At 36.0% G+C, this 14241-nt stretch overlaps 1 protein-coding gene across 2 annotated transcripts in view; it reads left to right on the top strand.

The window, feature by feature from the left end:
• The window catches only part of LOC6041375 (facilitated trehalose transporter Tret1), a 98153-nt gene that overhangs the window by 26100 nt on the left and 57812 nt on the right, over nt 1-14241 (top strand). Inside the window, exon 2 of one of the 2 annotated variants that reach the window (XM_038253687.1) lies at nt 802-950. In XM_038253687.1, the coding sequence (XP_038109615.1) occupies nt 905-950 (46 nt within the window). In that variant the 5' untranslated portion in view covers nt 802-904. Of the gene's footprint in view, nt 1-492; nt 951-14241 lie in introns of those variants that run through there. The other variant, XM_038253686.1, reaches the window with a different exon arrangement.

The raw sequence follows: 14241 nt of genomic DNA on the forward strand, positions 1-14241 counted from the left end.
TTGCTAGATATAAAAAAATCTGCAGAAGCTAAATCTGTTTATCTGAATGGTTATGTGTTATGTTAGATAATTATTCAGAAATTCAAACAAGTTAAAAAAAATAATATCCACATTTGTATGATCAACTCCAGAGTACACCCAAAAGACGTGCTCGAAAAAAAACGAACCTCCCATCACCAACCAAAAACAAACCAACAAAAATAGGAACAACCTCAGCAGCAGTACTGACTGCGAAGGCCTTTTCGCTTTTGTTTGGCACAAACAAGAAGTGTGTAAGGCGAGAGAGTAAAAAAAAAGCACACACAAATTCTCCTCCTGCTCCTGCTCCTCCTTCTCCGCGTCTTGTTCCTCAACCAGCCAGTTGAGCCAGAGTCTGCGAGGCTGCTGCTGCTGAGCCGGCTAAGAAGCGCGAGAGTGTGAGAGAGGAGGAACAACAACACGCGCGCCGCCAACTACGACGACGACGACGGCGAGCTCGAAATATTCATCCATAAACTGTCGATGGACATGCTCGGAGCGCTCGTCGCAGTTGTTCAGCGGCGTTGGTCGAATACGGACGCGGCGAGTGAAAGTGAAATCGCGGCGACGGCGACGACGAGTTTTGCTCAATAAAAATTTCGGACGGCGAGCTGGTTTCGAACTCGAAACTTGTGGCTTGTGACTTGTTTTCGCGGTGTCTCTGCGTGAATTTTTGCTGTTGGTGTTGTTGTTGCTAGTTGTTAAACTGGTTTTTAACTCACATACACCGTATTTTTCGTGAACTGTTTTGTGCTGAAACTGTGGGTCCGTGTGTACTTTCAGCTGTTGATGCCCCGGCCACTGCTCGAAAAGTACCCTTACCCGAATCGCGACCACCGCGTCGTCGTCGACTTCCAGCACGTGAAGAACCGGCCAGTTCTCCCCAATGTTGTCGAAAGGCATTAGAAATCAGTACTTTGCAACGATATGTGGTAAGTAGCCTTAAGTTAAGTAAACCGACAAACAAAACAAACAAACAGAAAATCTCGCTTATTTTCCCTCTCGATACTCGCTAATTATCACCGATGAGAGCACCCCGCAAATCACACACTTTACGTGAGCGAAGTTCTGACGGCGGTTCGCGAAACCAGAAAAAAGAGAGAGGCAAAGTCACACGAGAACAACACAGCTCGAAAAAAAGAGAGAGGGTGGACGGCTCTAGGCTAAAATCCAAAAAGTGCACCCACCACGGTAGACAAGATATCGCCTCTAAGGCTAGAAGAGACCGCGTGCAGCACGAGCGAACGAGCGTGCGTGTGGGTTTTTTTGAGCGAGCGTGAGTGAGCGTGAGCAAACGAGCCCACGCACTGTGACGACGTCTGACCAAAACAGAGACGATTTCGGATGGGGCAGAGTTGCCAAGGGTAGGGTGGAGATTTGCAGGTTTTTGGAACTTTGTGACGATAATTGTTCAAAAAATGTTGATCACAATAAATTTCTTAAAAACTTAAAACAATCCAGCATTCGGTTCTTTCACCAAATTTGACCAGAAATCTGATTTCGGTCAGCAACAACTCTGAAAAATGTATCGCCAATATACTACAGTCTAGGCTCGATTATCCGAAGCTTAAATTATCCGAAGGTTTGTATAAGACTTCGGATAATCCAATCATGAAAAAAAAATATTTTTTTTTATTTTCTTTCTTTTGAAAGACCTTTCTGAAAAGACCAAAAATGTTGATTATCTGAAAATGTTAAACGTTAAATATTTGAGAAATGATTAAAAAATATTTTAAAATTTAAACAATACTCCTAGTCTTTGCAAATATTTTTCCACTTCTTATTATGAGTATAGTTTTTAAAAGGTTAAGATTGAGCTAGTTTTCATAAATTGGAGATACTTAACTTTCTTATAAAATTAAATCAATTTTCGTATTAAACGGAAAAATACTGTTTTTAAATCAAATATTTCAAAAAATATATATTCAAAAATTATGCTAAATGTGAGTGGTAAAACAGTTTTATTAAATTGAGTTTTTCATTGAAACAAATTAAACCAAGAAAACACTGACAACTTTATAAATCAACATTGTTTTTTCGAAGTTTTGAGTGCTTACTGTGAATTTCAATTTTTAACTACATCGATCAATCCTATGATTTTCGATGGTTAATATTTGTTCCATATTTTTTTTTTTCAAATGAGAATTTCCCAGTTAGAGGAATATATTGAAGATCTGTCAACCTTAATTAAAGTTATAAGCACTTAGGTGTTGATCATAAAGTTTTTTTAAAAAATAATATAAGTGCTTGGACATGAAAATCTATGCTCCTCAAATAACTTATTCCAAAAAAAGTATTTTCAAGAAAGAAACGGAAAATAATTTTTCGGGGAAAATTGGACGCTCTAGACTTAACATTTGCATATGGTTTCAGTAAAGTATAGATTTGTTCAAACAATTTCTACAACATGAATTCAAATTAACGAAGAGACACTTAATAAAACATGTATAATTAATTAAAATGACGCTTCTTAAGATTAGTGAATCAATTGATTTTACAATTCTATTTAAATTGTTTTAAAATATTAAATTAGATAATTCGGGTAATTTTATATTTGCTAGGGAAAGCTGGGAATTTCAATTTAATGTTGCTCCGAGTTTTGATAAATTGGACGATATTTATTTTTCAGTTTTATGTTGCTCTTATAATTTGGGATCAAGTGATTGGTTAGCCTTCCTTCCTAAATGTGAAGAAGGCATCAATCACCATAAGGTTGATAAGTACCGTAAACCGGGGTGACTTTGATAGGATTTCAGTTTGTTTTTGGAATATTTTCCAACAGGAAAGGTTTTTCTCAAGATTTTTTTTTTTTCTCAAGATTTTTATTATTTCTAAAACATGTACTGGGGTACGCCACACTTAGTCCATGCACTATTTTGGAAAAAAGTTTTTTCAATAGTGTTTAGAAAAATAGTTACGTTAAAAATTCTTAGTTTAAATTCCGGGGTGACTTTGATAGTCATAGTTTTTCTTATTACAATCGGAGTTGCTTTGGAGAATTTGAACGGTGCGGGTCGCGGTCAACACGCCGGATTTTCGTTGCCGATTCCGTCATTGTTTTCCCCCCGATTGTGTGTGTATTTCGACCCGGACGATTTCGCGATGTTTGACAGTTGCTTTGGAGAATTTGAACGGTGTGGGTCGCGGTCAACACGCCGGATTTTCGTTGCCGATTCCGTCATTGTTTTCCCCCCGATTGTGTGTTTTTCGGTCCGGGCGGTTTCGCGTTTTCGCATTTTATTTGGTTTTGTCTTTGTAATTGTAATTGTAATTGTAATTGTAATTTTATTTGGCAACGATATCCTGTTAGTCAGACTTTTTATCTTCTGTCTAAGATTGAATCATTTATGCTAAACTCAACACCAAATAACCGGGAATAATCTCATCCGCAACCTCCGACTGTTTGCCTTGAGAATGCATAATACATCACATCATTAAACAAAATTTATTGATTATTGGGTCGCATCATCATCCTCTATGATGAATCCTGGCCATTACCCTTTCCCACTAACAAAATCCCAAGTAGAAGTAGTTTTCCGGCACACGTGGGGGTGTGGATATCGTATAGAACCCACCCTTTGTAGCAACCTGTGCTAACTAACATTCCCGTCCCAATCCCCCCGAGATCTACAAACTGACATGGCGGGCGCCGTTGGTGGACAATGACTGTTACCTATTTGCTTCAGATCTAGTTTTAATGATCTTGATGTTTTATCTTTTCAACGCATTCATACATGCTGTTGATAAGGGAAACACCATTAGATCGTTTAAGCGTATGGTCAGTTGTATTGTTAGGTGATTACGGTCCTGTTCAGCAACGGAGAAGGACAACCATGGGTGGTCTCTCATGCTCATGCTCATGCTCATAGTTTTTCTTATTAAAATCGTATTTAAGATGTTCAAACTTTATTTGTACGTTAAATGTCACTAAAGTAGCTGATATAGTTTTGAAAAAAAAAACCATGTTTATAATTAGTTAACTAAGTTTATAAGCTTTTCAACAACAAAAAAAAATAGGTGAAAAGTCGGAATTTTGACAGAAATTTGTTAAAACTAGTTTTGTTCATAAAACTATCGATTAAAATTGCATTTCATACTGAATTCAAAGCACGAATCACAAGTTTTTACATTTTACATGAAATTGGTTCAACTGAAATTGCCTATAAATTTGGAGATTTTTTTTAGTTGTGTTTCAAAAACACATATTATGTATTATTTACAAACTTATTTAACCTTCTCCTAATGGGAAATTGTCCAATGAATCCGAAAATGCATTCCGTTTTCCGATTCAAAATCATGTTCATTGAGAAAATCATGACACTTTGAGAAGTTTAAAATAATGACTTTCATCAACATTTTCTTAACTATAGTTAACTAACTTTTTAAACTTTCCAAAATTTTATGAAAAGTTCTTTTTGAGGTACTTTGAACACTTCTCTACCACGGTCAGTATGATTCTAAACCATTCCGTACGTATTTAAATTGTACTCTTAATTTTGCGGAAAAATCGCAAACCTATCAAAGTCACCCCGGCTATCAAAGCCACCCCGTTTTACGGCAACATGTTTTTTTTTAATTTTAAAATAGAACCTTTTTTAAAACACTTGAACATAATTTTGCTTTGATGTTACTGAGCGTTTTATTTTCTCGCATTTATTTAGTTTCTTTATTACTAATATAATTTGGCAGAGTTTTCTTCTGAGCCCTACGTTGTAGGAAGAAAATTTTAGTTTCTATATTTTTAGTGATATGATAACAAGTTCAGCTTGGTTATAATCATTTCACATCTCGTTCATATTTTGGATTCAATAGAGATTTTCAAACAAATTAATTATTTCGTTTGAATCACCCTGTTCCGTTTGATATATTTCGAAGCGATTAAACTTCGATAAATTTTGTAAAACCTGGGACATCATCCACTCCAGCATTAGTGGTTTGGATCATGATATCTCTCCAAACCAACCAACCACCCCAACTTTCTGGCAACCCCCCGCTCTCTCTCTCCGCAACTTCTCCAAACCATGTGTTTTCTTACTCTTTGTCTTGTCTCTTGATCATAGTGCCGCCACACCACCCACCCCCCGCAGTAACTAGTTTTGCGGTGTTGGTGGTGTGGAGTGTGTGACATGATGACCTAAAACAACTACCATTTAAGGCGCACGGCGGCAGCATGCTTGTGGTTGTTACGCAATCCGTGGACAAGAGCCGCAGAGCTCCACCGACCGACACGCACATATATAACTCACTGCCTTCTACGATTGGAAGAAGAAGCCGAAGAAGATCACGAAGAAGATGCAATCGAACCAAAGTAGAAGTCTCGAGTTTTTTTTGAAAAGGTCCTATAAACAAAATTTCCAATTTTTGCTTTTTGGGTGTTTTTGAATACCCCTGACTCAAGGCGGTTTCATAAACACCCAAAAAGCAAAAATTGGAAATTTTGTTTATAGGACCTTTTCAAAAAAAACTCGAGAAGTAGAAGCTAGCAAAAGAGTAGAGTAAACACAGGCGTGGTGAGAGATTGATCGCACACAAAACCAATAATAATAACAAATATTTTTGAGAGCAGAAATGCGTTTTATGTCAGTCTTGACAGTACAAATACCTAACTTGTTGAACTGCAGTTAGTTATTTGTTTTAAATAACTTCTTTAGAACCAAGTTACAAGTTCAACAAAACTAAAAATAACTTTAACCAAAAACACCTTGCAATGTTCCAAAGACTTGGACAAAAACTGGTTCGCGATCTGCGAACGGCGAAGATCGGCAAAGAAGAGGGTAAGAAGAAGCGTGCAAAGACAGACGCGTGAGGAAGGAGGGAGTTGGAGGAGCGAGGAAGATGAAATGGAAAGGGGTTGTTAAAGGTGGGAAGTAGGGAAGCAGTGAGTGGAGAGTGAGAGAAACCGCGGGGCGAGATAGAGCAGAGTAGAAGTAGGTGGAAGAAGGGAGAGTGAAGAGAAAGAAAGGGAATGGTTGGAGGGAGGGAGGGCGGTGGGTTTCGCACAGGTATAGGGATTGCGTACCCGGCGTGGCCGGCGGCGGTGGAAAGTGAAACTGATCGTGTGCGGTTCGTGGCGGCGGCGGCTGCCGGGCTGGCTGTGGTGGACACCTGGTCGCTGGTAGTGGTGGATGTCGGTGACGGCTGATTGTTGGTGGGATGGAAGAGTGGCCGGGTGGAAGCTGGTCTATGAGCCGGTGCATTGCGCATAGGTGTAATGTTCTTAAGATGTACTGACCAGTGCAGACATTACAGTTAAATTAAAAAATCTACGCTGTATTTGCTTTTTTTGGTAAAAATGTGTGTAGTTTTTTTATAATTCCGTATTAACTTTTCAATAGGGTGCATCTGTAGATCGACGTCGTCGTGCTATCTTGTCGCACCCGCCATTTTGACGTTCCGAGAAAAACGCGTTTTAATGTTTGACCTTGAATATACAAAAACGAGAGCACGCAATGTAAACAATAACAAACACGTTTTGTTTGGCTGACCATTCTGTGCATTGTCCCGAAGTTTGGTTAAAGTTGGTTGCTGGAGTCCCGAGTTATAATTACAAATATTTACGGTAGTCTAGCTTGTACGTGCGACAAACGCATCCTGACCTGAAATCCCTTTGGTCAATTGTCATACTTACATCAATTTTCAGGGAGTGACAAGATAGCACGACAAGATTGAAACTACTTTCATATGTAAAGTGACAAAAATGCACGGAGTTTTTTCGGTTTTTGTTGAATATATCAGGATTGAAATCGAATTTTGGGGATCTGTGAAGGTCAAAAGGTAAGGCATTGTGAGCTGCACAAAATGGCGTTCTTAACTCATTTTGGCCCAAAATGCACGCACGACAAGTTAGCACGATGGCGACGAGATGTAAACAAAAAGTCTATCCAACTTGCTCTAGTGACCGTTCACGTTCGCCTGTTAAAAAGTTAATACAGAATTGAACAAATAACATTTACTCAATTTTATTCACTTTTTCCCAATATTAGTCGTGAAAAAAGTAAAACTCATTTCAAATTCAAAAGATTTAATATGATTAATACATTTAAATAAACGTTTTTATAACTTCTAAAGAAATAAAAGCGTGAGTACAGATTTTTAGCCAAAACTTTGAAAGCCAGTTAATTTGAAAATACATATGTTTGCTGGTAAAATTACTTTCATTTTCAAACTATTGAACTGTTTAAACAGAAATTACGAAAAGGCCACAGAAGCATTTGTTTTTCCTAACAAAATCTCCAAACAGTTCAAACATTTTTAGTTATCTTATCATAAAAATATTGTTTTCATGTAAATAGAATATACATACTACCAGGGTGACAATGATAAGATTTAATTTTTTTTTAAATTTTTTAAACAGTTGAGATTTTTCTCAAGATAAATATTTTTAAAACATGTACTGGGTCCGTCCACTTTTTAGTAAAAAAGTGTTTTCATCATACTTATAAATTTTGGGTTGAACCGTTAAAAAGTCACAATTTTGTCTGGAGTTCTTTAAAACTAGTTTTGTTTAAAAAATTATCGATTCATATTGCATTTGAAACTAAATTCGAAGCATGAATCATAAGTTTTCACATGTTATATGAAATTTGTGCTACTGAAAATAATGTAAATTATATTTCAAAAACAAATTATATTTATTACTTACAAACTCATGTTACCGTCTATAAGTGTAAAATTGTCAAAGGAATCCGAAGAAAATTAAGACATTTTAAAAATATCAAAATAATGTTATTTAACAACATTTGATGGTGGTCCCTTAACATCCAAAAACTACGTAGACACTTTTTTGAAATCTCAGACTCCTCCCCCCCCCCACCCTTCCCTTAGTTGAAAATCGCCCATGGTGTCGACGAGGTTTATGGATGGTCCCTAATTATAGTTAACTAACTTTTTAAACTTTTCAAAATTGAAGTACTTGACTGACAAACCAGCATAATGTCATTGGTTTAGTCAAAATTTTCATGAATTTCTCTTAAAGAATTCTTTTATTTTTCAACAAAAATATAATTCTAATAAAAACTGTGTTTACATTGGGTAATTTACTCGAGCTCATAATATTTTTAGCCCTAGTAAAGTTGTTTATAAATTTTCAAAATATTGATTTAATATTATCTACAAAATCCTAATTCTACTTCAAAATTGAGCATTTTGATTACGTCATTTACACAATCATTTTTGTAAGTTTTTTTTTTTAAATTCAAAGACACAATATTTTCGTTGCATTCTTAGGATGGAGTTAACATTTTTTTAATAGTTTTTTTTTTTAATTAATATGAAATCTTTGAGAATAAACTAAAATATGTTTATTAGAAAATATAGATTTCAGTATATTTTTCTTCTTTGAAAATAACTGATACATTTGTATCAGACACAAGGTTGAAAAAAAATCACTTCGAGCGAATAACGATTGCCTGAAGAAAGGCCCTCTGAGTATGCTTTGATCTCTTCTTTCCCGACTGACACTTGATCGCTGGCTGTGGCAGAGACGAGTAAAAATTTGAATGATTGGGTTTAGTCGTCAACTTGCTGCGATCTGATTATAATTTTCCCCATTCAACACCAGCAGTCATGGATTGTTATAATCATCGACACGCGACGCGACGAATGACAGCTAGTCGTGGTAATTTGAGAATAAAGATTATTCTCAGCAGTCTTATTCGTGAGGTGTAACAGACAGCGATTAATCGCAAAATTAATCATAGTCGTCGAATTTTCAACACTGATTCAGACATATTTAGAAATTATGATATTTTTTTTTAGTAAAATACAAATTATACCGGGACCGTGGTGTAGGGGTAAGCGTGATTGCCTCTCACCCAGTCGGCCTGGGTTCGATCCCAGACGGTCCCGGTGGCATTTTTCGAGACGAGATTTGTCTGATCACGCCTTCCGTCGGACGGGAAGTAAATGTTGGCCCCGGACTAACCTAAAAAGGTTAGGTCGTTAGCTCAGTCCAGGTGTAGGAGTCGTCTCCCTGGGTTCTGCCTCGGTGGAGTCGCTGGTAGGCAGTTGGACTAACAATCCAAAGGTCGTCTGTTCGAATCCCGGGGTGGATGGAAGCTAAGGTGTAAAAAGAGGTTTGCAATTGCCTCAACAATCAAGCCTTCGAACACCTAGTTTCGAGTAAGAATCTCGCAATCGAGAACGCCAAGGCAAAGCTGTAGAGCGAATAATTTGATTTGATTTTGACAAATCCAAACGTGTCAAATATTTTGATTTCACTGTCAAAATGTCGAACATAAGTAAAATTTTGTTCTTTTCTGGTAAAGAGTATTTGAAAAGTTTCAATTTTAAATTTAATCGAAATTTTTAAATATTTTAAATATTAAAATAAAACTAATAAATTTCAGCTAGAGCGTCCAATTTTCCGTCCCCGGAAAAAAATCCCGGGATTCCCGGGATTTCCCGAAAAAAAAATATTTCCCGTTTCCCGGGAAATTTGTAAATTTCCCGGGAATTCCCGAAATTCAAGCGGAAGTATACATTTTCTTAACTTTTTGGTACAATTTTTGAAACTTATAAAAAAATAATGATTTAATGAAATAATAATAAAATTTTATTTAATTAAATTCAATTAACTGTTCTAATTAAACTAATCAGTTCGTCTGAAAATTTCAAGTCAAGATTTATTTCAGATGATATTAATTTCTGAAGCATTCACAACTAGGAATAGATCTTGATTATTTGTTGGGCAGCAAAAATTACGATATTATGAAATGAAAATTAACTATTATAATTTTGGCAAGCTTTACAAACGAAAATTATTGTTATATAATTTGAAAATAAGGTAACGCTTCCCGCCAAGAACAAAATTGATTTTTTACGTTTTGTTTACCATGACCAAATTGGAAGAAAATTGAATTGGTATCATTAAATGTCTCTAAGAGGATTTAAGCTAGAAGAATTAAGTTAATTTGTTTAAAGATGTTCGAGAAATTACAGTCAAGAGTTAAAAATTATAGAGCACTAGAGCTACCAAAGGCGTAAGGTTTAAATCTGAAACTACTTATCAACTTTTTTTTCTATGGAAATTCTTTTAACCAAAGTCTTTTATTAGGCCAAATCAATAAAAAACCAATAAAAAAACTACTTCGTATTATATAAAAAGTGCTTAAAATGCAAACATATTTAAAATACTCGCTCCAAACATATGAAAACTTTGAGTTGTGATTACATAAAAATGGCATTTGAAGTGAAGAGCAGATTTTTAAGGTATATTCAATGCTTAAACCAGTAAGATTTGTTCTGGATAAAATATTTGCCATGATATTTTCTTTATTATTATTTTTTTCATTTCAATGTATTGCCATGAACGTATTTGCTGTATGATTTTTTTTTTCATTTCAACTAAATTATCAATTTTATTCTTTATTTTTAAATTATACCTAGCTACTTCTTATCAATACAAAATCATAATTTTTTGTATTTTGAACGAAAAATGAAGCGAAAGAATGCTTATATATTTAGAAATTTTTTATATTTTCTTGAATTTGTATGTTTTTTTTACAAGCAGCATTAATTGAACCTAACACTTGTTTTGACCATTATAGTTGCTATTTTATACTATTTTGTTGCAAAATATTAACCAAAACCATGATCAGAACAAATTTCGATAAATTTAAAATTTCCCGGGAATTCCCGAGATTTCCCGGGAAATTTGTTGAAAATTTTCCGTTTCCCAGGAATTTTGTAACCCCGGGAAATTGGACGCTCTAATTTCTGCTTGATTACGACTACTGGGAAAGGTAACTGTTTATAGGAACAATCACTTTTAATTTGGATACAAGATGAAAAGAAATATCGAATGCATTTGAGTTTACGATTGATTCTTAGTCTTAAAACGATTTTTTTTCGATTTTTTATGTTTTCGGAACATAACCTTATTCGAAAAAATCATCACCCTGCAAAAAGAATATCAGTCTTAAAAATACATTTTGCGCAAATTCAATCACATGTAAGAACCCGGTTATTCTTCAGATTTTTTTTTAAGGAAATAAATTTACAATTTAACAATTTATCCAATGATGCAAAGTCGGTAAGTTCAAATCGTTATCAACGTACCGATTTTAAAATATATTTATTTTCTGTTTGGATGTCAAAATTGCATTTGGATTTTTTGGACAAACTAGCTTTTGTTTTTTTTTTTCGAAAATGCACCGAAAATACATATTTTATGATAAATTTTCTCTTATTTATTATTCAGTCATGCGATCCGTTCACAGAATTCTCTCTGCTTTAATCGCGTAATACTACAATTGGCTATCTATGTTTTTCCAGGATGCTTTTTTCAAACTGGCTTGTGTTCGATAAGATTGGATTTGCCATAAAAGGAATAAAAACCAGAGGAACACTAAAAGTGATTTAAAAATTATGAGAAACAAAAAAAAAACAAGCAATGAATAAAGATTTTAAGTTGTAGAATCGATCTAAATATATAACAAAAAGCATGAAAGAAGGAAATTCCAAAATAATAGAAGCATTTTTTAACAATAGTTTCTCAAGATAAGCTGCTAATAAAATAATGTAATAATAAATGTTTTCGTTAAAAAAGGACTCAATTTAGTTTAAGCTAAATTTGTTTAAAAAAAATTGAAAAATGACACTTTAAAAATGATGTTTTGGCATATTTTTTTTGTTTTTTTAATTTGTTGAAGTCATGATAGTGTTTGACTATTGATTTATAAAAAAAAAACCAAAACTGTTTGATAAAAGTACCAATAATGAAATACGGATTTTATATATGACTGTTTTTTTAATGTTTCACGAATGATAACTGAAAAATTTGTAGAAGTAGATAACTTTTGAAACTTGTTTTGGAATTCATTTCACCTTCCAGCAACCATAAAAGATAAAAATAGACATTTAGCATTTCTACAACCCACATAACTATCACAACAATTTTCGAAAGTGAAATCACCCAAATTTGAATAGTCTTCCCCAGCAGGCAGTGTTTAGTATTCCAAACCACTTGCGATTACCCACAAGTCACGCATCACCGTTGAAACTACAAAAAACCCAGCAGCAGCGAGTTGCATTAATTACCTTGTCACACTGAGGGGTGTGTGTGTGCTCAATTCGGTACTGAAATCCCTGACAACTGGCATCACACGCTCGCGTACACTCTGAATGAGAGAGACTCAGTTGTCTTTAAAAAAAGAAGCTTAATGAGGAAATGATCTTCATGAAAAGAATTTCACTGAGCACTCACTGAGAGTGACAATTCGACGTCGTCGTGCTATCATGTCGCACCCGCCATTTTGACGTTCCGAGAAAAACGCGTTTTAATGTTTGACCTTGAATAAACAAAAACGAAAGCACGCAATGTAAACAATAACAAACACGTTTTGTTTGTCTGACCATTCTGTGCATTGTCCCGAAGTTTGGTTGAAATTGGTTGCTGGAGTCCCGAGTTATAATTATAAATGTTTAAGGTAGTCTAACATGTACGTGCGTCAAACGCATTCTGACCTGAAATCCCTTTGCCCTTTGTCGCACTTACATCAATTTTCAGGTAGTGACAACATAGCACGACAGGATTGAAACTTCTTTTATATGTAGAGTGACAAAAATTTTCGGAGCTTTTTTGGTTTTCATTGAATATCTCAGGATTGAAATCGAATTTTGGGGATCTGTGAAGGTCAAAAGATGAGGCATTGTGAGCTGCACAAAATGGCGTTCTTAACTCAATTTGGCCCAAAATGCACGTACGACAAGTTAGCACGACGGCGACGAATTGAAATTTAGTGAATCTTTTTTTTTCTCTCTCTTTGGCGAGATATCGTCGAAACTCTTGACCAATGAAAGAACTTTATGATTTTCCTGAGATATTGCAACTTGTTCGGAGATTGTTTGCGTGTCTTCTTCAGCTCAATGCGTTCGTTGTCGGGAAGTCTAACAAAGAGTGATATATCTGCCAAGAGGCATTAATTGTCCAAGTTCTTTCGTTCGGGTGTAACGCTACCTGCCAGGGCAAGCTTGAAAAAGCTTCAAGCTCTCTTGTCCTACTCACACTCACAGCCACACTTCCAGCCCATAACTCCTTGCCAAAGGCTGCCGTGTGCTTCGTGCAAAAAAAAAGCTCAAATAATTGTACACCTTGGCCTCTTAATCGCGACCAATACGAGACACGATCGCCGAGAAACACACTTGTTCGCAAATGAGCAAAAAAAAAAACGACCCCATCAAAACACATAAATAAGTGTGTCCATGTGGGTCCCCCCACCCCTTCCCGAACCACCCCCTTAAGCAGTCACCTTGCTGTTCAAAGGAAGAGGAAGGCGAGGGGGGGTTCTTATGAAAAGTAAAACTCTGCGACGATCGGATATCGTTTACCTTTATTGGTAAAGCCGAGCTTTTTGGTCGTCGAGAGGGGGCTTCCTCTGGCCTGATGAGATTGGGGTCCTCGACGATAGGAAAGAGGGGCGGGGGGGACCTCAATCCGGTGGCAGGCAGACGTTGTCTGGTGGTGAAACTTGTGGGCAACAAAAAAAAAAGGTTGTATATTTAAATGTAAAAATGCGTCCCGTGTGCCTGCAGGGTAGCCAGACCGGTGGTGAACATTTTGGAGGGAGTTGATGGAAATTTTGGACAAAATTATAAATAAATTTGAAAAAGGATGATTTTGTCTTACACCAACACGAAAAACCTCTGACGCCAAATACGACTACCAAATCTAACCACTGAATGACAGATTTTGAGTGACCCAATCACTTAGTATTGTTGTTTGCATTTTGCATCTCTGCGATCATCCAGCGATCGTGGTGCTGTGGTAAAGAAAAAGTTTATCAATCAAAGAGCTTAGTTTTGAATCCCGTGGAATGAACTCAATACGTCTAACTTAATATGCTTCAAAGGTGCTGCTGCCTCTTAAGCAGGTCAATGGAAAGTGTTTTTATTTTTCAAGTCCAACCAAGTTTCTCTCCGTGTTGTGTGTGCAGGTTATAAAAGCGCGTTTTAGGGAAGTCACGTCTGAAACTATGAATAATTAGCCGGCCACGAGGGAGCTGTTTTTTTTGCGAAGAAGTCCCAACCAATTGGTGGCTTGGCAGGAAGCGGGATCTGGTTTCGAAGCTCCAAAACGACTGTCTGAATCGCTCGGGGTCCAGTCTGGACCAAAGAGTTTGGCAATTTGAGACACTGTTGTAAAATATGCTGATTTTTTATATTGCTTTGAATTAACTGGAACGGACGTCTTAAAATATAACACTTTTTCTTTTTTGGAAGTGG

Source organism: Culex quinquefasciatus, chromosome 2 (genome assembly GCF_015732765.1).
Source record: "Culex quinquefasciatus strain JHB chromosome 2, VPISU_Cqui_1.0_pri_paternal, whole genome shotgun sequence".
Lineage (NCBI taxonomy): Eukaryota > Metazoa > Arthropoda > Insecta > Diptera > Culicidae > Culex > Culex quinquefasciatus.